The 26,537-nt window shown below is 50.4% G+C and overlaps 8 protein-coding genes across 8 annotated transcripts; 2 read left to right on the forward strand and 6 right to left on the reverse strand.

The window, feature by feature from the left end:
- The first annotated feature begins 1,409 nt into the window (after positions 1-1,409).
- STEHIDRAFT_170889 (uncharacterized protein) lies at positions 1,410-4,139 on the forward strand. The gene is made up of 8 exons (XM_007307822.1): positions 1,410-1,749; positions 1,808-1,987; positions 2,047-2,167; positions 2,222-2,456; positions 2,513-2,709; positions 2,796-2,880; positions 2,940-3,590; positions 3,658-4,139. Exons 1-7 carry the CDS (start codon positions 1,551-1,553, stop codon positions 3,027-3,029), a joined length of 1,107 nt encoding a protein of 368 aa, XP_007307884.1. The 5' UTR covers positions 1,410-1,550; the 3' UTR covers positions 3,030-3,590; positions 3,658-4,139.
- Positions 4,140-9,286: 5,147 nt separating this feature from the next.
- Positions 9,287-9,586, reverse strand: STEHIDRAFT_63561 (uncharacterized protein; the record flags this gene model as incomplete). Its single annotated transcript, XM_007307698.1, has 1 exon — positions 9,287-9,586. The coding sequence occupies one exon, from the start codon at positions 9,584-9,586 to the stop codon at positions 9,287-9,289; it is 300 nt and encodes a 99-aa protein (XP_007307760.1).
- Positions 9,587-9,879: 293 nt separating this feature from the next.
- On the reverse strand, positions 9,880-11,501 carry STEHIDRAFT_170891 (NAD-P-binding protein; the record flags this gene model as incomplete). Its single annotated transcript, XM_007307823.1, has 9 exons — positions 11,359-11,501; positions 11,070-11,236; positions 10,958-10,993; positions 10,812-10,885; positions 10,532-10,722; positions 10,402-10,477; positions 10,254-10,306; positions 10,081-10,170; positions 9,880-10,005 (listed from the first exon to the last, which is right to left on the reverse strand). Exons 1-9 carry the CDS (start codon positions 11,482-11,484, stop codon positions 9,880-9,882), a joined length of 939 nt encoding a protein of 312 aa, XP_007307885.1. The 5' UTR covers positions 11,485-11,501.
- Positions 11,502-13,559: 2,058 nt separating this feature from the next.
- STEHIDRAFT_63958 (uncharacterized protein) lies at positions 13,560-14,117 on the reverse strand (the record flags this gene model as incomplete). The annotated part of the gene is made up of 2 exons (XM_007307734.1): positions 13,560-13,759; positions 13,841-14,117. 2 exons carry the CDS (start codon positions 14,115-14,117, stop codon positions 13,560-13,562), a joined length of 477 nt encoding a protein of 158 aa, XP_007307796.1.
- Positions 14,118-15,333: 1,216 nt separating this feature from the next.
- Positions 15,334-16,975, reverse strand: STEHIDRAFT_149113 (pectate lyase B; the record flags this gene model as incomplete). Its single annotated transcript, XM_007307824.1, has 8 exons — positions 15,334-15,739; positions 15,822-16,083; positions 16,184-16,279; positions 16,349-16,419; positions 16,486-16,554; positions 16,631-16,731; positions 16,790-16,863; positions 16,922-16,975. The coding sequence occupies 8 exons, from the start codon at positions 16,973-16,975 to the stop codon at positions 15,516-15,518; spliced, it is 951 nt and encodes a 316-aa protein (XP_007307886.1). The 3' UTR covers positions 15,334-15,515.
- Positions 16,976-18,746: 1,771 nt separating this feature from the next.
- STEHIDRAFT_102019 (uncharacterized protein) lies at positions 18,747-20,722 on the reverse strand (the record flags this gene model as incomplete). The annotated part of the gene is made up of 9 exons (XM_007307825.1): positions 20,590-20,722; positions 20,276-20,420; positions 20,174-20,221; positions 19,943-20,118; positions 19,876-19,882; positions 19,692-19,811; positions 19,555-19,635; positions 19,132-19,494; positions 18,747-19,030 (listed from the first exon to the last, which is right to left on the reverse strand). Exons 2-9 carry the CDS (start codon positions 20,415-20,417, stop codon positions 18,747-18,749), a joined length of 1,221 nt encoding a protein of 406 aa, XP_007307887.1. The 5' UTR covers positions 20,418-20,420; positions 20,590-20,722.
- A 524-nt stretch (positions 20,723-21,246) lies between these two features.
- Positions 21,247-23,159, forward strand: STEHIDRAFT_64176 (uncharacterized protein; the record flags this gene model as incomplete). The annotated part of the gene is made up of 2 exons (XM_007307757.1): positions 21,247-21,492; positions 21,810-23,159. The coding sequence occupies 2 exons, from the start codon at positions 21,247-21,249 to the stop codon at positions 23,157-23,159; spliced, it is 1,596 nt and encodes a 531-aa protein (XP_007307819.1).
- A 1,275-nt stretch (positions 23,160-24,434) lies between these two features.
- Positions 24,435-26,439, reverse strand: STEHIDRAFT_149114 (serum paraoxonase/arylesterase; the record flags this gene model as incomplete). The annotated part of the gene is made up of 9 exons (XM_007307826.1): positions 24,435-24,522; positions 24,595-24,694; positions 24,772-24,985; positions 25,044-25,125; positions 25,193-25,380; positions 25,438-25,657; positions 25,728-25,940; positions 25,980-26,203; positions 26,271-26,439. 7 exons carry the CDS (start codon positions 26,437-26,439, stop codon positions 24,948-24,950), a joined length of 1,134 nt encoding a protein of 377 aa, XP_007307888.1. The 3' UTR covers positions 24,435-24,522; positions 24,595-24,694; positions 24,772-24,947.
- Positions 26,440-26,537: the final 98 nt, after the last annotated feature.

Genomic DNA, 26,537 nt, shown 5'->3' on the forward strand with positions numbered 1-26,537 from the left:
CCAATGAAGAGAAGTCAATGGCGTGGAGGCAATTATGGAGGTGCACGATCGTCACGAATCACCTTGTGGGCCGACTTGAATTATATATGGCATCGCCGATGGCAATCTCGTTCCTCGCATAACATCGGAAACCGTATCATCTCCGTTTCATCAAGTGTTTCCAGCCAATGGGCGAAGATGAACGTCGAAGCGTTCGACCAATCTTTTTCTGTATCACTCTACGCGTGCTTTAACTTGGACGAACAATCATCCTCCATGGGAGTTAACTACAGGGCTCACACACGAAGAGAGTTGACAAGAGTAGCAGCTCACGGCGGAACTGAGTGCATATTTAATATTCTGATCGAACGCACCTGAATGAATAACGGTGTGTCAATTCCAGTTTAGGAGAGATGATATCGGGAGATCGAACGACTGCGCTCACTGCATCATGAACTGATACAACCACTAACATGGTGCGAAGCAAACAGATCAGCCAGAACCTCCGCCGATGTCGTGAATCAGTGGGACTTGTGATATGGAGGTGTCCATCAGAACACAGGTGGACAGCTGAAACAGATATTCGTCAGCCATAGAGAGAAGATTAGCTGAGTGCGCACCCGAATACAGCCACGACAGCATACAACACAGAATGAACCTTATGGAAAACAAACAGTCCACCATCGGAGACTGCTTCGATGCATGTAAGAGTACCTCCCTCCGATGAAAGGAAGGGTCGCCACTTTAGAGTTCGTCATGTTGCGTACTTCTTTTAACGCGTGGCGTGAGGGTAACTCGGACTCATACTACTCATCATAAACCGAGGAGAGAAGACAACCTCTACAATCTATCCTAGGCGCAGGGAACAACAGAAGTTTTGGTCATTCTGATTTACCGGACGCTCGCGTTCAAGACAAAACGATACTAACCCTGGACCCAGGATGAAGAAACGCCAGCTCTGATTGGTGTGAAATTGAAGCTCCAGTCGAAAGCTCAATACTTTCACCCTGATCATGTGCATGAGTACTTGAGCTTGAGTGCTTGCGGGGAGCCGCAGTGAGGTTTGCATGAAGTGTGTAAAGGTGTGGACCGACTAGTTGGCGTCCGAGATTTCGCGGTAACCTCCGAACTGGCAATGGCCGGTGTGGGTAGAGCGTGAGTTTGTGAATCACTTTCTCGTTCATACCTGTACGACAGGGACGATCCACAGCGGAGTCACTCAGAGCTGGCACGTCTAATCTCTCTTGATAGGTAGTCGTATCAGGCGATTCGAGCCGTGGATAGGGTGCTTAAGCTTCATACACCTTCATCCTTGTCAAAGGGCCCGCTGCCTGCCAGTGCCACGGGGAAGACATTCTGAGTATCACTCAACTAAATCGAGCACCCCCGAGTGGACTCGGAAGCCTTTGGGAGCTCATATCCGCGGCATGCCTCCACCTACTGCTTCTTCTCACTGCAGGATCAAGATCCACTGCATTTTATCGGCAAGCGACCCACATATATTTTACTTCGAGGCGCTTTCTCAATCATGTACCACACGAGTGCAACGCCTGCTCTGATACGTGAGCGCTATGGATGCCAGTGAGCAACCAGACCTCAAACATCAGGACTGGAAGCGGGAGAGATTCATCCTCCCTGTGGTGAACGCGAAGGGCTTGCCACTCAGGGTCGAAGTCGCCAGATATCTCCCCGGCACACCTTGTTGCACTCGATATGCAGATTCCACATCTATGAGGTCTAGGATTCTGCTCACTCATGCAGTAGGGTTCTGTGAGTTAGCTCCAATTTCGCCCTTTTCATATTGACTCGCTAACCACGCCCTGCGCAGCGAAGGAGCTATGGGAACCTATCATCACTCGCCTCTTTTCCCTTCAGGACACCGACAAATTCATTCGAAACAAGGGCCCTCGAGTACATATCCATGAGATATGGACCGTCGATTGTCCTAATCAGGGAAGAAGTGCAGCCCTGAACGACAATGTGCTCCTGGACGGCGACCACATACTCAGTACGTTGCCTCGTTGACATCCTTTCGACGCATGTTTTGCTAACCACGACTGTGTCTAGCGTCTAATCACTACGCGGATGCTATTCTTACTCTGATGACATCCGATGTTCTGCACCTCCACTCGAGGTCTTTGAACATACCCTTGATCGCTGTCGGGCACTCGTACGGGTCTACAGCTCTGTGCGGTTCTTGATATTCTTTCGTTTAATAATAAGGATGCTGATTATTTTGAAGCTCCCTTGCATACTCTCGGTCCCCCAGTCACCCCCTGTTTGAAAAACTGGTGATGATAGAGCCGCCGATGCTCAGTCGGGGTCTTCTGGACAAATATCCGGACTATATTCCACAACTCGTTGAGCGTACACGGAGAAGGAGGGACAAATGGATATCTCGGGGAAATGCCTACAGTTCCATGATTACTCGACAACCGTACAAAGGATGGGACGCTCAGGTTGTAAGAATATACGTGGTAAAGGCCCTCACTTCGCCGATCATTGTCTTCATCAACGAACACGATTTATGTAGGATCATTGCCTTCGTGATGCCCCGTCTATGCCCCATTTACCATCCGCGCTCAAGACGGTTACTTTATCCTGTGCTGTACCTCAAGAGATGGCATGCTACTCGCTTTCGGAGGGCTTTCAATGTCTCGACATACTCCCTTCCATTTGCGCCACTATCCCAGTTCATACCATCTTTGGAAGCATACGGGATTTGGCTCAGTGAGTTCATTCTTACTTCACTCGGTGCCGTATTTCTCTCCGACTTCGGTGCTGGATTTATTCACTGCTGTGATGTCCAACAACAGCCCAGAGATCCAAGCAAGCATCGTCGACGCCAAGCAAGGACGACGGATGGTGACCGTTACAAGTGTAGAACAAGGCGGACACTTTGTGCGTAATTTCACTACTTTCAGCAACGGGGATTCGTGCTGAATAAGTTACACGCACAGGTTCCGTTTCAGCGTCCTGAGTCTTGTGCGAAAGCGATATGGAACGCGCTGTGTGATCCCCGCGGTCCAAACAGAGCTCCTAAGTTATGAGCACAAGTCGATAGCTAGCGGTTGCGTTTGATCGATGGACCCAGGAGGAGTGCAAATAAGAGAAATGGAACGATGTAGAGTACAGAACTTTATATGTGGTTGGCAGTCGAGACGCGACGGAGTGGTTGGCAATAGCACGATGCTGTACTCCCCGCAGACTCGCTCAAAGCCTGGAAATATGGCTCTCACGTCTGGAAGAGCTATCCAAAAGCAAACATATAGGGCTGCCCTCTTATGTACTGTTCATTCTCGTGGAGTATGACAGCCCATACTTAGTCGCAATAAGTGCAGTCTCCAGAAACACTCGAAACAGGCAAACCGAGAAATGATATATCACCCATGAGTGGCCATGTACTCCTCGTTCACAACGTGCAGGAGTCTGTATAGCTCCGTCGGATAGACCCCTCTGACAACTCTCCTCGTCCTATCTGCCGCCGTTTGTATGACCCTCTTGTCCTCATAGTGTTTTCCTCCCTTCCCATACCGGATCATGAGCGCCAGCGTTTGTCGGCACTGTTCGTACCAATCTTCCGTCAAATCGAGAGCGCGGATAACGTGTTCCTGGAAATACCACAACGTATTAGTCGGTAACTGACAAGATGCAAAAACAAGAGGAAACGTGACTGACCATCTCGATTTCTTTACTTCCCGACTCGGCCCCCAACGCCTCCGGTGTCCACAACCCTACATACTTCTCCATCTTCCTCTGTACGAACCAGTATATCCTCAACATCTCCACGTTACTCAACAGCTCTTTGGCCTTGTTCTCCTGGAACTCGTCCCAAGTGGCCTCCTCAGTTCCGTCCTTGCGAGACTGTGATGGCTGAGAGGGTTTGTGGCGCTTAAGAATGGGTTTGAGGTAGTTGACGATGGCGGCATGACGGTACGGTGGCGTTGACGGAACTACGGGGAGCACAGGCGGAGGAGGTGGATTCGAGGCAGGAACAGCTGGTGTAACTGTAGATTTAGGCTTGGACACTGGGCGTGGCTTCGGTTTCGAGCGATGTGTTTGTGGCGTAGGTGGCGGTTGCGATTGAGGTGGGTGAGGGGGTTGAGCCTCCATTCTAGAGGAGTATGACTGGGAATGTCTCCGCTCATGCTCCCGCTCGCGTCGATGATGGTCTGGGGGTGGAGGTTGTGGTGGTGCCGGGTTTTCTGGTGTTGAAGGCGCCGGCATTGGCATAGTGTTTGCATATTGCATAGATGTTGATCGAGATGGTAAGTGCTCATGGACCCTCTGCGATGGGCCGTCTGTCTTCGGTTTCTTCGAAGGATGTCCTTTACTCGATCGAGGTTTTTCATAAGCATGGGATGGTGGCTGTGGTTGGGGTTGGGGTTGAGGTTGAGGTTGAGGTTGAGCATAAAACTCTGACGCACGCAACTCCTGAATCTCTACTTCTGGCGAATACCGCGCTGAAGATGAAGCAGGTGAAGCTGAATAGGCCGGAGGGGAGTAATAGGTCGGTGAAGCATGGGAAGATGGAGGTGAAGGATGGCTGGCATATGGAGAGGAGCTCGAGGAAGGCAATAGATGTTGATACGCAGGTGAGACATGAGTAACAGGTTTCGGTTTGTGGCGTGTCGGCGACTTTGAAGGTTGGTCCGGAGACGCATCCGTTTGGGTTGTCGACGAAGAGTCGCCGCTTAACGTACGTTTGCGTTTCTCAGAGGAGTGTGAATCCCGTCTCTCAAAACGGCCACGGTCGTGGTGGTCGTGGCTCTGCTGGGGTCCGGGACTTCCGCGATGGCTAGCGCTAGGCATAGAATAAGGGGTGAGAGGGCGCTGAAAAGTAGTTTGTGGAGACGGAGCGATGGGTGAAGGAGCCGGTGGCAGTTTTTGAGCCTGTGTCGATGGTGCCGCGGCAGCTTGTGGCGGAGGTTCGGGCAAGGACAGCGGAGTTGGCGCGCTGGGCTGCGTGGTTGTACTACTTGCGGTCGGGAGGATCTGGAGCTGTATTAAAAGATAGGGGGGAGGACGGCATATAAGTATAGGAATACTCGAAGCATGAATATGCCTAGTACTAACAGGTTCAACGACAACAGCTAAGGTCTTGTCCTTGTCGACTCTCAAGTTCACACCCTCACCTGCACCCGTCTCTACTCCAGCCTGCGAAATACGCAGGAAAGTTTGTCGGTACTTTCCGCGCATAGTCCATACCTTCGCTGGACCTGCATAATACAACACGAAAACAATTTGAATATCGATAGCTGGTGAGCCTGAAGTCTGATGTGAATTGCGCACCATCGATTCTAGCTGGTCCACCCTGCAACTTTACCACCACATCCTCTGCAGCAGCCCAGTACCCACCTTCGGGATCCTTCTCTCTCTCACCAAACTCTCGCAATGGAATACTGATTTCAGCAAGCTCTTCCACTCCCGTTCTTCGATCTTCAATCAAAACCGTCACTGTACGCAGTTTGGATGCGCGCGGAGCTGGAGAGCCCTCAAGGCGATCTTGGTGCTCGTCGTCATGGTGCTGTTGGTGCGACGTGGCCTGCAATGACGGACGGACGGGACCTACACTGTTCGACGAGGCAGGTTTGTGGCGGGATTCAGACGGAGTAGCAGTAACGGTCTCGGAATGGCGATAAGAAGTTGAGATAGAGCGTGTGGGTGAGTGGTGATCGCCGTTCAACTCTGGTGACGGTGGCGGTGGTGCTTGACCATGTTGTGAATACGATTGAGCCTGTGCCGGGCGGCGAGATTCACTATTCCCCTGTTGCTGCTCGGTCTCAAGCGCCCTCTTCTCCCTCTTCCTTTTCTTCTCCGTACGGGAAGTGTGTGCCTCCCCATACCTACTTGCTTCGCTGCGCTCTCGAGAGCGAGAAGGGCCAGCATGTTGGTGATACTCGTCCACCTGCTCCATCGTCACTTCCATAACCTCCCGCTTCACCCCCTCACCATCCAGTCTCGGCGGCGGCGCTTCCGAAGATGGCAACAATCTGAAGGACCCTCCGGACTCCCCGACAGTAGAACGGGCAGGTGATACTCCGCGCCTTGCCTCACGATCTCGACTTCGTTCCTTCTTTCTGCTACTGTGTGAGTGAGATTGAGACGCAGGTGGAGGCGGAGGAGGCATGGACTGGTGCGTGGCCGGGTGTGGCGTGGCAGGTTCAGAGAACAGGGGACTCGTCGCTTCATTGTCGTCGTAGGCCAAACTATAGTCGATTCCGCCGGCGTCCGGCGACTGCGAAGCGTATTCATGCTCATGCTCGTCTCGCCTTGGTGGTTGGTCTGAAGGCGATGGATAAGACGGGGCCTCCGATGCTAAGCGATCGCCATTCTTCGCATCGGAACTTGCGCTCTGACCGGCAGCACCAGAAAGACGTTTCGTTCCCGGTACAGGCGTTTGTCGTATATAGTCCCAACGATAGTGCGACGCCGAGTCTGAACCCTTTCTCGGAGTCGGAGTAGAAGTTACGTCGGGAGGAGGTGAATGTCGAGAACCAGTGGCAGGTGTTCCCCGACGCTCCATCTCTTTCTTTCCTCGGACCGGATGGCGAGCGTTATACCCATTCGCTTCAACAGGAGCGCGCCAGGCAGCAGTGTACGCGCCCTTGCCAACGTTCACACTCGCATCGGTAGTAGTATGTAAGGAGGTGGAGTTGGACGCGTGCTTGGAAGTAGAAGTGGAAGGACCGGGTGTCGGCGTTTCAGGCGTGATGTAAAACTCAGGGGAAGACGCGGAAATCGTTGCTGGTTGGCTCTCGCCATTGGTGCTCTTGTACCCTTGTACTCGCCACACAGCGTCCCCCGGATTGCCGGCCTTCCCTTTTGTAGACGAGATCGGCGAAGGGGCTTTCGCTTTGCCTTTGCCTTTGCCGTTATCGACAGCCAGTGAAGTGGATGGCGTAGAAGTGACAGCGCCAGGGTTGGCGATTTCGTGGTAGGAATACGAATGAGAGGTGGAAGGGAGGGTTGAAGGGCCGGGCGGGGGCTGAAAACGTGATGGGGGTGGGGGCGGGGCGGATATGTGTGGCGGAGGCGTAGATCGTGATCTCGAAGGAGATCGAGATGATGGACCGGCTGAAGGCTGGGCAGGTGGTGGTGTATGGGGACGGGATTTTGATGGATCTGTGGGTTGCGCATGTGGTGTCTCGGTATGGAGAGGTACAGCAGGAGGCGAACCGTGTTCCGGTTCAGGCGCCGGTTCTGCAGCAGGTTGAGGCTCGTCTGTGGAAGCGGGAGTGGCTTTGGGAGCGGGTTCCGGAGTAGAGCGTATGATCCTCCCATTGGCGTCTATGGCTGTGACGGGCTTGCCGCTCCAAAGGCTGTCCATGGAGACATAGGTGTATTGTCGCTTGGGGAGCAGTTCTTCGGGTATGGGTGCGTTGGCGGCTTTGATGGCGGCTTCTGGGAGAGGCGGAGGAATGGAGTCGTTGTCGGAGTCAGAATTGGTTCCAGATGGAGGTGGTTTCTATGTAGGTGAGAATTCGATGTGGATGATGAGTGACCGACGACATAAGGATAGCTGGAACCAGATATGTAATACGTGTGACGAACCGTAAGGGCTCTATCACCACATCACCACAAATCATCTATCGTAGCTTCTTGAGCATTCGCAAAGACACCAAAGAAGACAATATGATTAAACATAAGAAAACGTTGGAAAGGGTGAAGGTGAAGCTGTATAACCATTACGGACAACATTCACAGAATCTCACGACTCGACCACTGGCCAAAGAATTAACGAGATGAACTCACCCGTACAGGCCTCTTCTTCCTCCGTTCCCTTCATTCGCAAGCGCAGAGCCTTAGCTTCTGCGTCACACGAGAATGTAAACCCAAAATTGCTCACGTCTCGTCGTCCGAATCCGACAAGTTCTGCCTCATCCGTCCAAACTCAGGAATACCATCGTAGTCGCTTTCAGAGTCAGACATGGGGGACTGGTTGTAGAAGCCGTGTTACGGTGCTGTATGAAGACGGATATGAGTTCTGAGTTACACGCATGGTCGCACGGATGAGCTGCATGCCTGCAAGGTATACGGATAGCAGGGTGTCGCCGGCGTAGTCGTAAAATATATTAAGCAGCAAAGCTGGTGCATCACAAAACGTCAGATTGACAAATGAGCATAATTCCTCTCGTTGGAACTCATGCAAAATACGTGACGCACCAATGGAAATCCGAAAGCAATTATGAAAGGCAACGAGGAACAAGTTGAAATATTGGATAAGCAGATGCCACAGACTGATAAGATCCAAATAACAAGCAGATAGAATCTGTGTCAACCTGGTAGCGATGCTATGGCTGCTGCATAGTAAGTCAGACAGTGTGTTGATGTGGACGCGCACGGATGCGTATTTAGTCGAACAATTGGCCGAGACCGGTGTATTACACGCTGAATCACGTGATCAAGATTCATTGTTCGACCGTTTAGTATCTTATCTTATCGCGTCTCAGGCACACGGGACTCGGTAGGACCAGGAGGGGGGCGTATTGGTACGGAAGTCCGATCTCAAAACCCAAAATTCGGGTAGTTCTGTACTCAAGGTTTGGGAGGATTTCTGTACTTTTGTGGATCGGGTAGTCCAAATAAGGGCGCCTTCCGTACTCACGAGGGATTGGACCTTCTCCCAGACGAGCACCTAAAACACCGTCAATTTGACACAAAATGGTCTGTGCAGTGGCGTACAGTGTTGGAGAGTGAAGGTTGGCGACCAAGCCTGAACACATACAACAAAATTGTACGCATAGTGATCAGACCTAGGCAGTCCTGCCAACTTTCCGTACGCACAAGGGCAGTTCAAGGGATCGGACCAAGAGGCAAATCCAGGCCAGTCATGTACGCACAGGATCAGACCTCGCGTCGCATTTGCCACCAAAACTGTACGCATAAGGATCGAACCTCGATACCAATACGCCCCCCTCCTGTAGGACCTTTTACTCAAAGTTCTTTTATAACACTTTCTAATGGTCACGGTCAGGCTACATATTCTGTACCGTGTGGGCATGAAGGATTCGCAGCACTGACACAACTGACTCGGCCTCATTTCGTCCAGAATCCCCTGATCCAAGCCCAATCCAAGCCTGATCAGACTAAGTAATCCCACAAAAGATCACAACAACGACCGTACAGAGCTACTCAAAATTGTCCGTTAGAGCTTGCAAGGTGACTTGAAGCACGAAGCAAACCTGCGAAATTCGACCGATCAAGACGTCAACCTGCTCTAGAAATCAGCTTGTCGTTACACTTTCATGGGATCATAAGCAGAGTCACATACCCACATACAATTTCAACCATCGCGTTTTCCTCGTTAAAACTCCTTCCCCTTCCTAGCCATCTCTAAATGCTCCTCCTTGACCCCGTAAACCTTCCAGAAATGCAAAATCGTGGCCACATCAACCCTATGCCCGATCCCTACCAGGCCCGTATGAAGGTCAAAGTAGCCCCCTCCACCATCTGCATTGACCTTCTCCGTGATCTCATTGACCTGTGTGGTAGCATCGGACGACCAGGAAAGTCGCTCATCTATAACGCTGAGAAAGTAGCCTGTGACATGGTCTTTACCGTATGCGATAGTGATAGAGCCTTGTTCGATTTGGTGACGGCCCATGATTGTTTGCAGTGAGATACTGATATATCCAAATAGTGCGAGAGCTTAAAGACGGGGAGAGTATGAGCGAGTCGCAGAGATAGGGAACGTCGGAACAGAACAGGTGGAGGATAATATACAAACACAAAGATACTGTGGCGTTAGCAGGTCCGATGAGGTCATGGCACCGATATATACACCATCGCTCTGTAAATGTAACCCAGATCTATAATGAAAATGTACACACACGGCAAACGGACGCAAACATGGACAACTCGTTCGGGCTCGGCAGAGCTGACGCAACCACGGAGCGCTCAGTCCCTGTTCTGCGACTCGAATCTCGCCACCTCTCCTTCCATATATTCCCACAGCTTCTTCCCAAGCTTCGGATCCTGAGACTCGGGTGTAGCAGTCCCAAGACGCGCCCAAGGGATCAGGTACTACAGGTGCAGTCATACGCGGTGCCCATGAAACATGAGTATAATGTGAGGAGTAATTCGAGGAGTAATGCATACCTTTCCGTTGAACTTTGCGCCCTCAGGCATGGTACCCGCGTAGAGCTGTGTTAGAGCTCCCAAGGGGGTAGGATAACTGATTATCTTTGACTAAAATATGACCATAAATCAGCTTTCTCGAGGAGATGGGGGTGGGTGGGTGGGTGGGTGAGTAATCAGGATAATATCCGTACGAGAATGAGGGTCCCCAAGTCGAGAGTTCGTTGCAGTTCCGAGTGGAGGTTACCTTGCGCAGACACGAACAGAGGGAGATGTGTCTCAGTATAATTCGCGACCATTGAGATCAGAAGAAGATGACGTTTCAAACGGCTGGGGGCATACCTGGGTTCAGAGACGTAGAGACGATCCCCTTGTCCCCATATCTCCTAGCCAACTCTGTGGCAAATACTACATTCCCCTACGGCAACTATTCAACACTCCTTCCTAGGTGAACGAAAAGACTTGTGCTTACGAGTTTGCTTTGATAATACAGTCCCGCTCTCCCAATTTTTCTCCTGACGTCTCCATCCCTGAAGCTCTCGAAGACAAGTTCGTTTTGTACCTGATGCCCGTACGAGGACGTGTTTACGACACGTGCAGGAGAGGCGGGGGTAGAGGTAGCCATGAGAGTAGGGAGAAGGAGACGAGTGAAGTAAAAATGACCTATAATTGCATATTACAGTTAGCATAGGTAGGTAGAACTGGTTGACGAGGAAGAACGAGCGAGGGGCCACAAACAACGATGGGCGCACCAAGGACATTGGTTCCAAACTGAAGGTCGTAGCCATCGGAGGTTAGTTGGTCGATCGGTGGTTGCATCACTCCTCTGGCATAACACAAACATCACACGAATGAGCAATCGAGACGGGTCCGAGGGATGCAGATGCCTAGCACTCACCCATTGTTAAATAACACATGCAGCTTCGATTCCTTCCTGAAGTTATATAGCATGACAAATAAAATTAGTACAAAGTGAGACGAGACTTTTGAATGATCTATCTGGCACTCACTGCAAAAAAGACTTAGCAGCCCTTCTCACTGAGGCCAGACTCGCCAGATCCAACTCGATAAAATGTGCGTCCTTGCCCGTCTGCTGTCTGAGATCTTTCATCGCTTCTTCCGCTTTCTTAAGGCTCCGACCTGCAATATATACTTTGGCATTTCTCGGCAGAAGGGCCTGTAGGAGCGTAAAAGAAAATGCAAAATACGCGAAGTCAGTTCGGATAGTCCTCACAGCTCGAGGAAGAAGCATGCGATAGAGTGTCGGTGATTGGGCTGACAATGAAAAAAGTAACATACCTTCACGGTTTCTTTACCAATACCAGTGTACCCACCCGTGACGATCATAACCTTCCCCGTGAGGTCCGGGATATCACGCACGGAGAACGTCGGCTTAGGCGGAAAGAACTGGCTAAAGGTGGACATGGTCTCCGAGTAAAGCTGTCAACAGGAGGGTGATGGGGGGGTTATCAACAAAATTCTGAAAAGTAGAAAGAGGGTGCGGCGGACCTTTGTCAAGGGAGGGAGGATGTCCACTTATATACTTACATCGGGTCTGTATGTACCCATTCGCTCTATCACGAGCAGGTGGTGCAGACCGCTCATATTACAGAGGACTCATGATTGATTCGGGCCAGGCTCGACGGCGCTGTAAGCGCACAGCAGTCATCCACCTCGTATCCGCATAGCTACACTCGATCGTGAGCGATAGACATGCATGGTGAGACGGATGGCGCGCACGACCTCGCACGACGCGTCGACGCGGCTCGGTGACACCGCGCGATCGTACACAAGGACAAACAACACGAGGCGCGGAGTGCGTTCGGTGGCCGCTCGATCGTACACATCAGTACACAAACCGAAGCCGAAGAAGGTCGAGATCGGGTCACATCCGTTCCTCAACTCGTGCAAAGCCTTGATTAAAATTGCAGGGTTTCGTTTCGAATGACAACAAACCGGTTCGTATGTCTCGGCACAGTGAATCTGAGGTACGATCATTGTGTGGTGGCACTCGGCTGTCTGGAGCTTGATCTGTCGCCGCTTGGACGTAAACAAGTGCATACTCAATGCTATCGAAAGAAGAAGGCCACTCGACTTGAGATCGTGGAAAGCCCTTAAAAATTGTGTGGACTTTACCGAAGCGGACATCAGAGAGTTTGAAATCGGCAACTTCCGAAACTCGGAGTTTCGATTCTTGAGCTCATAAGTTTCGATCCTTGGTTTATACGCATATCCCTCTCGTATACTGCCACGACAAAAATGCAGAGACACCATTGGAAGCAGATATTTATGTTCAGTCCAAAATATTAAGTTCATTTTTCTCAGTATAACGTGTAAGAATTGCTCGAATATAATCACCGGGTTTCGACTGTCGAAACTCAAGGCTCGAAACTCGCATTGCTGAATTGTCGTCATTGGTTTCGCGGTAATTGTTAGGTGAAATGGCGCTAATCCCATGTTTAGCATCTGCACACTCATCCTGGGTGGTTTTTAAAGTAGCCTTTGGGCTGTCCTCGTTGGCATAGGCAGCGACACTGACATGCGCGAGAGAGCCGTGAATGGGCCACAATTAGGCGCTTGAGAGCCTTGCTGGCGGGGAAAACCACGCGAGCACGGCCAGGGAACCACTATTTAGAGTGCTCTAAAGGTGATTCTAAAGTAACTTCTATATATTATGTATGGGCTCCGCTTTGGAAAGTACTAAAGAGAAACTTTGGAGACCTCCAAAGGCGACTCTATGCATTTTCTTTAGAAATGCCGTACAAACGCTAAAGATAGACTTTGGAGGACGCTAAAGGCTGTCGAGCACCTCGGGCTTGCCTTATGTGGCAACCCCGAATCTCTTTAGCACCCTCTAAAGGTAATTCAGAGAATAATCAATGGAACTCACTATAGAGCTCGCTAAAGCTTTGCTTTAGAGAGCGCTAAATTGGCATCCATATATAATATTTTGACCAATGTTTAGATTCCACTTTAGCTGGCTCTAAATAGTGGTTTCCCCGTCGTGGAGTTTCGATTCTCAGCGGTGGGAGATCCGAATCTTGAGTTTCGCTTCTTGCCGATTTCAAACTCTCTATCAAATAGATGGTGGCGTGAGCGCGTGCGCCGTGTGGCCCAAACCCCACTCGAAGTTCTCGCCACCACCATGACCGCAACGACCAAGACTAACACATCGCTAACGCAACAATATGTATGTACATCGTATCCTTGACGTTATCTTCCAACCACGAGAAATCCTTGCGATATGTAAGTACAACAACGATAGTAACGACGAGGAATAACCGCGCTTATCACAATAACAACAGATTTTCTCTTCCAAAGAACACACACAGTACCATAGCCCAAAGCGATCCATAAACATGAACATACAAATACGGATATACCAAATGACCGTCCCATCAATGTTCCAGAGACGAGAATACCGAATAAATATGGACTCGTGGCTCTCCATGCCTCGTTTCCCTCTTGCTTACCCCCCTAGTCAACGTCGCACGATCTACCTAACTCTCCTTCCCGTAAACCCTGACCGCATTCCCTCCAAACACATTATCCACATCTACCTGTTCTACACCTAACTCCGCGAACGACTCCCTCGCGATCTCGTACCAATCTGCCGCGTTCGAAGATGAGGAAGAAGACGTAGAGGGAGCCGAGCCGAAGATGATACGTTGGAAACCGAAGGCTTCGACGGCTGGGCCCACTGTGTGCGGAAACGAGAAACAATGAGGTTAGTAGTATGTACGGATTAGAGAATGATGCACGAATGCGAGATATCACGCACGATACATCTTGATCCTCCTCTTCCACTCCTTCTTCTCCTTCCCTTCTTCATCCGTCACCTCCTTTCCTGGCGTGGGCGGCGTCGGCGCATTCCATGCCGGGGGAAGAAACTTGAGATGCAAACTTGGAAACAAGGACAGGGTCGCGATCTGGGATTGATAGAACCGGTAGGTCTTGTGTGAGAGGAGTTTGACGATGGCGAGGCTGAGGTCGTGTGGAGGTGGAAGTATGTTCGCTAGATGGAGAATCGAGGACAGATGAACCGTGTAAGGATACATTGGAAGGACGGACATGCGGGCACACACGAAAATAAACATCCAAGCATCAGTATCAGATACGTCTCATCACCATGGTATGATGAAGATGGGGCAGGGTAGATGAAACGTGGGGTACAGAGGGCCGAAAACGTGCAGGGGCAAGCTACATCGAGCAGCAAAAGGACATGAACGCACAGATGATGAGCGTCCCGGCACTGGTTTCGGGATCGGCGGTAGCCTTGGTGAGTAATTCTTCGAACGCTTCCCAGTCTTTCTCGGCTGTCGTCAAGTCGGCTTGAACGTCGATGTCAACGACAGCGCCTGATTTGAGAGCAGCGCTTAGGCCTGCAATGGCAGCCTCAGATAAGGATGACGAGGTGTACGTCACGGAAAGGTATTTGGAGGGAGGAGTAGAGTCGGAAAGGTTGAAGGGGGTCTGGGTGGCCAGAATAGAAATTCCGGATGAGGAGAGTTTTGTGGAAAGACTGAAATGGGTAGGGCATGGGGTTGAAGATATATGGAATCAGTAACGCATATAACAATGTTTCCTAGACTAAAGACAGACCCGTCAACATCCCCAGCATCGGCCTTCACGACGACAGCCTTGACTCTCTTCTTCAAGCCGTCATCCTTGCCGATATCGTTCACCCAAGCGTCTACAGCCGAACTCGCAACGCTAGCATCGACCACACGATCAGGATGAACCGTGCTTGGACTAGCAGGTAGTGGGAAACTATCTGATACTCCAGAGTTAGGAGGACTAAACGCAGACAACGGTAGCTTGGGCAGATTCTTTGGTCCCTTCGTCCTTCGTGCCCCGACGCCAGGAGAAGGAGGGGTGGCGGGAATGGTGCTCATCGTCTGAGATTGTCAAGGAGAATGTGGTGGTAAGAAGAAAGAATTATTTTACGGTTGCCGTTGTCGTCGTCGCTGGTTTTGTTGCCTTGGCTGTGGCGATGAGGGGGAGATGGGATGGGAGACAGAAAGATGCGAGTGATTGGATGATGGATCCTGCAGAAGTCGCCGGGTGGCGTTCATGATGCAACCTCTCTCGGCCCGGCCCATTCCCTCGGTATCCTAAATATAGCTTCTTCTTGGCGGAGGGCCGGAGCACTGGCTCAGTGAATCCTGGCCCGGGTGCCACTCAGGCAAGCGACCCCAAAGCGATCCTTGAGTCTCGACAAAACAATCCAACCACATATTTCATTCCACCCCCCCCACACATAAAGCTGATACAAATTACATGGCAGACTGACCAAAAAACCCACAGAGAAAACCCGTCCTCCTTCGCGAAACGAAACTCAGGAACGCAATGCCACCGTCCATGGCAATCCCCTCGTCTTCCTCATCTTCCATAACGCGCACGCCAACCGAATCGGCACAACCACAGCCACCTACGTTGTCCACGGCACCGGGTGCTCAGAAAGAAAGATTGGCACCAGCAGTACTCGTAACAGAAGCCTTAACGCTATCCGTCTCAATCAAACTGTAGGTGTACGGAGCAGTCGTAAAGTTACCCTGCGGCGCCGTATCTTCTCCACCGCCAAAGTCATTGTTCACAGAGACAGCGTTTCCGGAATCGGTCGAATAGAGCGGGTCTTTCGTATCCTCAAAGACGTTGTTCTCGACTAACACCTGAGCGCCTAAATGCGCAGAAATTCGATGATCGTATGAGTGATTCCCCAGATCTCCGTGTCGGAGGATCGGAAGGAAAGATGTACGTACCATCTCTGGTGTTAATCCCATCATTGTTCGCGTCGAAATAGTTGTTGAAGATGTGACCATGACCAAACCTCAAAGATGGCGTCCTCGAATTCAAGTTCGTCCACCAATTATTCGCAAGCGTGACGGTGATGGCAACGTCCTGTGGTCCGTTATTGTCAGAGTGACCGATGAGGGATGCCTTCCAATGGTCGTGCAATTTCGAGTTGGTGACGGTGACGCCCGTGCAGCCGTGCGTGATGTCTAGGAGACCATCGTAGAAGTCCTACGAGAGAAAGGATCGGTAAGTGCCTTGACCGAAATATGTGGAAAGATGGCTATGAGGTCGGAGGCGGTGGTATGGTGGGAACGAAAGCCGGTGATACCTTGTCGTGATCCATGTCACTGGACAGGTCAACATGATCGACCCAGACCTGTGATGCTTGCTGAATGCCGATGGCGTCTCCAGCAGAGGCCAGAACCTAAACAATGTAACCCCGACAACAAGACAGATATCAGTCCAGTTCTTAACAAGAGAGCGGGAGTCATACCTTCGAGATCGCAATGTTACGAATTATGACGTTGGACTCTTCCAGGACACGGAGTCCAACGCCCTGTAACACTGATAAAGCGGTTTCAAAGTAAAAGATGAAAAATCATATACTCGGATGCGCAGACATGCACTCACAAGCGCCAGATTCCCCCAAGACGGTCGTGTTCGAACCAACCTTCACAACATCATCACCGGTGATAGTACCTGCAACGTCGGAGGAGTCCACATCACTAGTAAGCATAGGCACTATGATTCGGAGAAGAGTAGAGACGAAACGAACCAGATATGACGACGACCTTCTTCGCGTTGCCCGCTACAGCGGATGTGAGTGCATCGAGTGTGGTGACGGTAGTCGTCGCTCCTCCAGATCCACCGGTGGTCCTGTTACAATCACACGCGAGTCAAGCTATAGTCATGGTGAACGAAACTCCTCGCTTACCCTCCATTGAGAGAGGCATAACCCAGGGTAGCGACATCGTTGACCGAGGCACGCTTGACGAATTGCGGTTTCGCCTATGGGGATTATCTTCAGACAACATACAAACATCATTGACTGCAGAAGAACACTAACCGCGATGAACTGGAAAGGAGCCAGGAGTACAGCGAGTGAGAGAAAGCACTTCATGATGAGATCCTTCTGTTGTTGTTTGGGAGGATGTGAGCTCTGCGATGCGACTCTGAGGAAGGACAGCACGAACCTTTCGATGTTTTATAACTCTTGAGAAGACTGACAAAAGATGGGAAGAAAAAACGGGTGCATTTGTTTACTAATGTCGGGAATGGGTCGGAATAAAACGTGAATGGGTGATGCCAAGACAGAGGGCTGGATGCGAGATCATCATGAGACTCAGCTGGAAGTGTATGCAGAGAAGTTGTTCGACCGGGTCCGTGTACAGAGAAGTGATGGATGGTTGGTGGTGCACCTCGGACTTATGCTTCTCGTTGGTCGTGAGATAGAAGGCGATCTCGACTCGGAATAATAAATATAACGAGAACACGAAGATACTTATTTATGGACTGTGACCATGGCAAACTTCGTTGTTGACGCTACCTACATAGGTCGAGAGAACGATCGAAAATCAAGGATGGTCGAGTGTCGCTGTGCAGAACAAATCAGTTCAAAATGACATTCCAGAAATCTCAACGAGCATGACTTACAGCGTGATCCCTCCGGGCCTTCGCCAAGAGCATTCAACCCTCTACTAAACCCTCCACAGCTCACAAGGATGTTAGCATCATACCTTGTTTACTATGTGATGAGACTATCCCTCCGAGAAGGTTACCAGTACGCATCGGGTGTACCCGCAATTCAAGCGAGCTTGAGGCGTAGCGGGGCGGGCGGTTAGGAGCGGACGAGGTCAAACATTGACGGGCAGGTGCTGGAGAGCCTGACACCAGAGATTTGCAGAGCTACATATCCTGTGATAGCATGTCGTATACCAGTCGAGCCACCTCCAACGTGATCCCGTTCGAAGGAGTTCGAAGGGCCAGCAGAAAAGAACTCATTTCGGAGGAATATCGATTCTATATTTCTTAGCAAGTTCTGGAATCCAGCCAGAGTCCTCTGGATACATTTTGATATGCAGTGAGTACAACGAACCATGCACAAAGAAAGGGTTGTACACACAAACGGAATCGATGTTGACAGAAGACGACGGTTCTCTTGCAGGTCTTGTTGTCAATGTTGGGGCGCTCGGAGCTTGCCTGGTTTCAGAAGCGCCGTTTCAACGGAATGTGGCGTCATTGTGGCCCAGCCCAGCGGACCGCCCCTCGTCCAACACGATCACGCCCAACCACTTCGTCTTCGCACAAGATCTTGCATAACTCATCAAGAATATCCGCAGTAAACCCGGCGGCTGTGGTTTCCATTGATGTTGATTCGAAGTGAATAGATGTCGTGGTCTTGGACAAGGAAGTGTGGGCATCATCTGAACCAGCAGAGGCAAATGTAGTGCGCAGCGACGACGAGTCTTTTTTTCGCGGATGTGGCCTGAGGCACGGCGAAGACAGGTAGAGCATTCAAACTGTGTGTTGAATGAAGAGGATATAACGGCGATTACGAAAGGAATCGATATTGATATAGCAGAAGTGAGCTTTGTACAATGCCGCGCATATTGGGCCACACGATCTGTTCACTGGATGGCAGTCAAGAAGATGCAAGTAGACGCATGTTCACCGGAGTTTCTTACCCAATTTCCTTAGTAAAGATGATAGAGTATGAGTTAGTACTGTTCAAAGCGAGTTGCGGACTATACAAGGAAAGCATGTATACTGGTAGAAGGAACAGCTCAAATGGTGATCAAGGGGCTGAAGCAAGGCACTTGAATAAGGAAAGTGTCAGCCAAATTCCCAAGGCTCAGAAAACGCGTGGATTTGGTGGTACCGAAAAACTGAGATTAAGCACGACCCGTGCCTCGTCCTCGTCCTCTTCCTCTTCCCCTCCCTTTTCCTTTGCCAGACGGCCCATCCTGAGCCCGACTCTTCCGTTTTGTTCCTACTGATGGCAACTCATCATCCTCATCTTGGATGGCTTCTAGAATCTCCCAAGCAGTCGCAACGACACGATTGTTCATTCGGATATCTTTATGGCGATCGCGTAGTGTGCGGCGGAAACGGGCAATATATCTTGCGCGGGTGTCGTCGTCGTAATCATCACCGTCAGTGAGATAGAGAAGGACGCCTTATAAGGTTGGATATTCACGAAAGAAGTATACGATAGAAATGAAATGATATTTGAGTTGGCAACTCGACAAGGGATCAGGGAGAACATCTCTGACGTACCAATGAAGACGAATTCAACAGGCGCTACCTTCTTGTTCGGCGACTTGAATGCAATCTGCCCATATTTCACATCCGAGGCAATCTGCAAGAACATCTGCAAGGCATGGTCAATTTTTCTCTTGAATTCCGGTTCGGGACTGGGTGTATCCCTCAAGAACTTCTCTAACGTCGATGCGGTGGGCTGCGAACGGGTAGCAGGAAGCGCGTGGCAACAAAAGACGAGAATAGCGACGTTATAGAAGGTACGAGCTCGGGTTGTTGCAATATCGATATAGTCGACGAGTCCATTTTCGATGGTGACATAGGTCCGATCGAGTCTGAGTACCCATTCAGACCATTCGGATGGGATGGCTTGGAGTCGTTCTAAGCTATGTGTAAGCGAGCCAGGTAGTATGTACGAAGACATGCGGCGTGAAATTTTACCTGGGACAGTTAAAGGCATTCCGAGTTGAACTCGTTGGAAGAGCTCACGTTCTCCATCAGTTGTAAGATGGTGAAATTCGACTGTAGAAGAACTCAGTGAGCAGATCTGGTTTATGCGATATCCAATAACTATGTACCTGCGGTGATGAGCTTATTGTCGAATATTTCCTTCCACTCGTCAGGAATCTCTTTCTTCGAGCCTCTCTGCGACTTCGTGACTGAATAGAACCAAAGCTTCTTCGTCCGTGGATGTTTATCTGGCAGAAAGACACCGGTCACATGAGGAAACCTAAAATCAATGCTCTGACAGTATTGACATACAAGGAATCTATGAAAATCGTGGATGATTCAATAATTGTTGTTATTCGCTGCTAACGCTGATACGTACTTGGCCATCCATGAACTTCTGAACGCTTGTCAAACGCTGCTTTCCATCCACACATTTTCGAATGACAATACCCGTGTCTGGATCTTCGTAAATGGAGAAGACAACTGGGGGGATGTAATAGTGATGGAAGAGAGACTGAATAATCTGCGACTGCTTTGCCGCTGGCCACACGACCTCTGCAACAAGACGAAAGTGAACAACATCTCACCAGAGATTTGGACAGAAACAAACCTCGCTGATATCCAGGATCAAGATCAATATCTCCCTGATGAATCATGGCTAACAACAAGTTAAGAAAGAATCGCCCATAATGCGCGTCAGTACATAACTCACTGTGGAGCGTGTCAGTTGAATAGGAAGTTGCCGTGGGTATTTCGAGCTCGTCTTCGACGAAGAATTGGTTTGGATCGAAGTTGTCTTCAAGAACGTCGTCATCATCATCGAGCTCATCGTATTCCTCTTCTTTGACAGACATGACCTGTGATTATCAGGAGAAAGTGACACGCGGCAAACGATTTAGCTTGGGCACTTCTTTGGGGGGAAACTGAGTGCTTCGAGTTGCGACACTTGTCGGCGGCTGCTACGAGCAAGCTACGAGTGCCGCCTGACAATAGTCGCGCGCGAGTTCAATGAAACAATTCACGTACCAGACAAAGAGAAAATGTTACTAATAGACCTTATATGTTTCAAGTTTACTTGGAACTCGTTGGCGGAAGATCTGTCCGATCCGCCAATGAGCTTTCGCAAAAAGTTCCAAGTTTTTACTAACATATAAGCCCTAATGATTTGCACCAACTTGGCACCAACCCTTCACAACAGCCGGCGAGCTCGTGCGCAGAACGTGAGTTGAAGTTCGGTGAGGAAGCACGTGGCTGACGATCGGTCAATTTCGGAATTGAGAACTTTTAAAACTCCGTCAGTTTACTCAGCCGTGCTCGCTCGCCACACCGATCTTTCTACGCCCAAGCACTCTCACCCCAGCCCAGAAAGGCACATTCTGTCCTCTCACGTATATCTCTGGATACTGAATGGAACGCGTTATTGAAAAACTGGAAGGACTGAAGCTGCGGCACCCAGCCAACAATACCATCGACGGACTACTTTCTCGTCTTCAACGGAGTCCTTCTCCCTCTTGGTCAGCTCTTCAGGATAAATTTGGCTCTCTTGAGCAAGATGGAATTTGGATATCTTCCACGGAGAATACTGCTGCTCTCGAAGCGTTGAAGAAGGAGCTTGATTCTTCCACCAATACGTTTTCACCGAACGGTCAAAGGGACACTGGCATCGTTCAACCTCCTCCACAGATGTCTCCCCATCCTCTCCTTCACTCTCTGTCGAAAGATACTCGCCTTCCGCTGGAACTTTTGGATAGTCTCAATCAGACATACTTTCTGCATCTGCTTGTCAACGATCCTGAGAAGGTCTTGCCACCTGGCAAGTCTCTCCTCTCTGTGCTATCGAAACCGCATGCACGGGAGAGCAGAGATACGGAACTTCCGACGTTACAAGAGAAGGTGGAAGAAGTAATACATAAGGCCTTCTGGGATGAGGTATGTCTGCTCGCAGATTTTGGCCATCTCGTTTTTCGGAATTTTCATCAAAGAATCTATACATGCGGCAGTGTCTGAATTCTGATGACTAAAGCTCCCGAATCATTTACAAACAAGTGTATCTTGCTTGCCTGTTTCTTGGTGTCTGTTGTCGCTAGATGGACGAATGGCCATAGTCTGGGCTTGCTGTGTCTCAACAGATGATTCTACATCTGTCCCTCATTAGCTACTGGTCACACTTCTCCTCTCTGATCTCTCATCTTCTACTTGTCCTATCGATCATCTATCCAACATATACTGACACTCATTTATTCTAGGCACTAGAAGCCGTGTCATCTGCAGAACCTTCCGTTCAACTTCCGCGGCTGAAGCTTCTATACCATGACCTCCACATCGCCCTCAAGCCCCTTCTCCCATCGAACCATATCGTTCTAATCACCCTGTCCTCTCCACTCTCCCCCACGTCTTCACCCCTTCTTTCCGCAATCACACACATCCGTGAAATTCTTCTCGCACTCCGGCAACGCTGTGCACCCATCCGCGATTCCGACATGGATGCGCTCCTCGGCAGGCTAGACGAGTCTTCTTCATCAATAACGTCTTCTACACCACGACTCGTCATCGATACCATCCGGTCTATACTCAAACTCGCGGAAGTCATGAAGGACGACTTGTCACAGTTTGTGCTGGGGACCATGGGAGAAGGACAACTGAAAGCCGCGATACTTGAACAAGCCATAGATAGGGAACGCGAGATGGTATCGGAAGTCTGGAAGAGCGAAGAGATCGAGAAGGAATGGAGCACATGGATGAAGGGATCTAGCCAGGACGCAGCTGTGGACGGAGAGGGCCAAGTAGTGAGGAAGCAATATCTCGAAAGGCTGATGCAGGCACTGCGTGGCCCTACTCCGGTGTTCTGCTCCCTTCCTACCATACCTACCTCGACCCCCACGGACGAGCAGCAACAAGAAACATCGAACGAGCCACATAATCCGACACGTTTACCTCCGATATTCTTCTTCTCCATCCCAGATCTTGTCTTCATACAAAACTTTCTTCAAACGATCGTCATCACCGCCTGCCTCCGGATTCTTCTGCCACACCAATCTACTGACCCGTCTGGCACCACTTCAACTTTCACCTCACGCGTCATCACTCTTCTTCTTGCATCCATCGACGCACCATCTGACGATTCCACCAAACTCATCAACTTAGCAGACGAGCTTGTGCGTGCGGCTGGCCCGTTGGGTCCAGAGGAGGAGAAGAGATTGCGCGATGCTGTGGACAGGACTTTGCGGCTACAAGATCCAGTGTTCTCACTGTTGCAACAACGACTCACACGAGCGATAGTTGATCGTCTCCTCCATCGACCACAGACTCGATTGGGAACGAAACGCGGGATAGAGATGCGGACAGGAAGGGATCTGAAGGGAAAGAGGATGCGTGTTGAGACTGGGTCTGCCGTTGAGAGCTCGAGCAAGGAAGATGACTCTTGGGATGGGGTGGGAGAAGTTGTGAAAGGGTTCGAGGATTTGGAGTTATCGAAGAGAGTGAATGAAGTGACTGGGAGACTAGGGAAGGTCTTGTTGTGGGTGGATGACGTCTGGGGAGAAGTCGCTGGACAGTTGGGCCTCAATGGGTTGGACAAACGGGTGCATGGACATTGACTCGGACTATGAGGACCACGTTTCCATTTAAATAAAGCATGAAAGAAACATGTAGCTGACCAGATATATTGTAATAGTACAAACGGTGTAGGCTTCGATATATGTACCCATCTCCGTGAAGACCGGCGGACGTCTCAAGGATTCCAAGCGTCTCCCACTGATTTTGGCGAGCCTCATTTGAGCCTCGTCCACCAGCGTCTCCGCAAATAACTTTGCCCCACCATGATCATCGGTAAACGCTCAAGGCCTCGAAACTTGCCGCCACTGCCTCCCTCCGCTTTGTTGACTTCTTCTGTGCGCCCGTCGAGCTTGAGTTTGAAGGGTCCTGTCCGCTTTCCGTAGAGGATGACGAGGACTTCGTGACGATGGATGGCGCAGGAGACACTTTCGATGTCTCTCCCCCATTGCCTTGAGACGAGTCATGTTACCGATGGGACATAGCAAGGAGAAGGGAGCAGACCGACCATCGTTGTCTGTTTTCTTATTGAACTGAGGTGAGCTTTTCTGCTCTGGATGGTCATCACTAGTTCCCGGTATCAACTTCGAGACACTCTTGTCTTTATCTGGTTGCGTTGAAGTTGAACCTGTGGGGTCTATATCTATGAAAGAGTACGTGGTATTAGAGTTGGCAATTCCATTGCGAGCTTCGGGCGACGCACCTCGATTCTTCTTGAACGGAAAAAGCTTCTGAAACTTCCCGCGAGAAGAACTTGAGTGCGGTAGCAAGGAGATGGTGGACGAGGATGGTGACGAGGACGGTGACATCGTGTGGCGTTGTGAGGGAATGCGGCGGGCGGCGTTGCGGGGAACAAGGTGGGGAGAGCGCGGATGGTGCAAAATAAACAGCAAGCTGTAGCAGAGGCAGAACGGAGACCTGATTTTTAGGTCTGGTTGAAGTGCTTAACGAGTTGCTCTTACTGTGGCCCATCCTCGCAGGTATATGTACCGTGCTGCTGTGAGTCATTCGTTGACGAGTCATGTCAGCGCAGTGGATGACGGATGTTTCCAAATCCCATTAATATTGACTCCTTGGCGTAGATACTTTCATATGCCGTCAAGCCCGATGGATTGCAACGGTCTTCCTACAATATTCTGACAGCCAAAGGGCAGGCTCAGGCTCACCATCGGTACCGATGGTGACGATACATAGCGTGCGCTGTGGGTATATGCTCACTCATAAGTTACCTACATGCATAAAATAAACTGTGAGGGTACTACAAGTAGCACTGTAACGTTTGAGGTACTTACTTCTGGTGAGAGGGACTGACCACACACGTGTCCGTGCACTGTCGGTTCGAGTCACTTCGATGACGGATGGTTGGAGAAAAGTGGCATGATTGGACAACACCAACGCCGATCGGACCTTGATTTGAGGTATTCAAGATGCTGCGCTTAATCAAAGGCGAAAGTCAGCGCTTAATAGGTCGAGACTTACCGTCATAACTACTGTCACGGTACAGGTCCGATTTAGATAGCGGGTGGGCTGGACGGCCTTGCTCTCCCAAAGGAGCTACGTTGTCGTTCAATGCTCTTTTCTGCTCAAAGATGTCGAAGAATAATTACTGAGCAACCGCCCTTAGGCTAGAGCCCTTGAAGGGCATTTGATGCCTACATATATTGTACAGAGCGCGTACAGAGCCTACGCTGACTTGGAGGACGAAGCAAGTGAAACAAATGCTACCATAGAAGGCAAGTCCTTTGGAGTTTGATGCTTTGTGTGTTTACGGCGCAGCGGGCTCCGCATTGCGGGAAGCACCAGTAGTGACGACGTCCATGATGTAACAACAATCAAAGTTCACACACAGCAAGCTGCGGGCTCGACAGACCTAGATGAAGACGTGTTCCCTAAGCTCAGTATGGTCATGAAAATAAGTAGTATCACACCTGTCATGTAAAGCAGCTTGCGCTTAGTATCGTAGGCGGCAGAAGTAGAGCCTGCGGCGATGGTCCCATTGTCTTCGAAAACCTGCGATACAGGGTCAGGACTTGCGGTGTCTTACGTGGCACCAAGATACAGACGAAATCTGACGGACCTTATCGATTTTGAACTTCTCACCAAAGAACGCACTCCGTCCAGTGTTCAACGTCATTCTGAACGCACTTGACGGAGCCGGATTACTTCCACAACTCTGTACATGATCCACGTATGCGAGTGAGCTGGGGAAGCCGGCCACCCACAAAGCGCCATTTTCGTCGATAGCGACGTTATCCATGATACGATCTTCAAAGCGGTGAAGTTAGCGGGTAAGCGAAGCTTCTTCGAGATGGTGGTACGCACCGGTCGCCAATACATCGGTCACTACAAGTGAATGATCTGCTTGACTTTCGAGGACGCGAAGCTCAGCAACGGTGCTGCTTGCCACGTATACGGTACCGTTCTGCGAGCGCGCAATGCCGTTGCTGCCCGGAAGCTTTGAGATAGAGAGTTTACAGCCTTCGTTGAGATGGCAGTAGCCAACCGACGAGCTTGAGAACCCGTAAGGCTCAAGCTTTCGGTCCTATGAGAACAAAGTGGCTGTTAGTAGTGCAGATACAGATATCATGAAGATCAGGAAGAATGTCACTGACAAAGCCAGTCTTGCTGCCATGATCGTTGGTGAAGTAGAAGCTCTTTCCATCTGGTAAGCCAGCAACATCGTTCGGGGTGATTATAGCGGGGCTCTCCACGGTAGCAAAATGCTTTAAGACGGTTCCACCGAGTGTCGTCTCGAAAATTTCGATGACGGAGTCAGCTCCAACCTGATCTGCTTTCCCGGAGAGCGGACGACGGTGGTTTATGGCCTATACGAAGAGCTCGGCTGGATTAGTGGGCGAAGAAACGACGTCGAAGCCATGAACAGAAATCCCTCGGGGGTCTTCGAAACCGGAGATGTCGAGGTGCGTGATGGTAGAAGTAGATGGGTCGTATGTGGCAAAATAATCCGGAGGTTGGTCGGGTAACATGGTGGCGTTGAGTAAACCCATGGCAGGAGTCCAGTGTTTTCGGGATAAAAGTGATGAGCCAGCGAGATAGACAATTCCTGATGGGTGATGGAGAACGATCTCTGGTAAAGATCCTCTGTATCAGTGCTGCTATACTAGTGAGATGCACCATGGAGGACAGAGCTATACTTTCACAGCCTGCAAGCTCAGGGATCCCCAGACATCTTTCGTTATTCAGAGGTTCTATGACTCTTCCAATGATTCCATGGTCAGAGAAGACCTTCTTCAGGCGAACTTGGTAGAGTCCTCCAAAGAGAGCGGCGAGTACAACCAGAACCGAAAGCCAGGCCTTGGCCATTGTGCGATAGAGAGGCTCCAATCGACGAAGCGACTCGCGGCACACGTATGTGAGGTACCGGAGGTGGGCGCCCGGAGGGCGCCCGTGAAGAAGCCCGG

This window comes from Stereum hirsutum, assembly GCF_000264905.1.
Source record: "Stereum hirsutum FP-91666 SS1 unplaced genomic scaffold STEHIscaffold_14, whole genome shotgun sequence".
Lineage (NCBI taxonomy): Eukaryota > Fungi > Basidiomycota > Agaricomycetes > Russulales > Stereaceae > Stereum > Stereum hirsutum.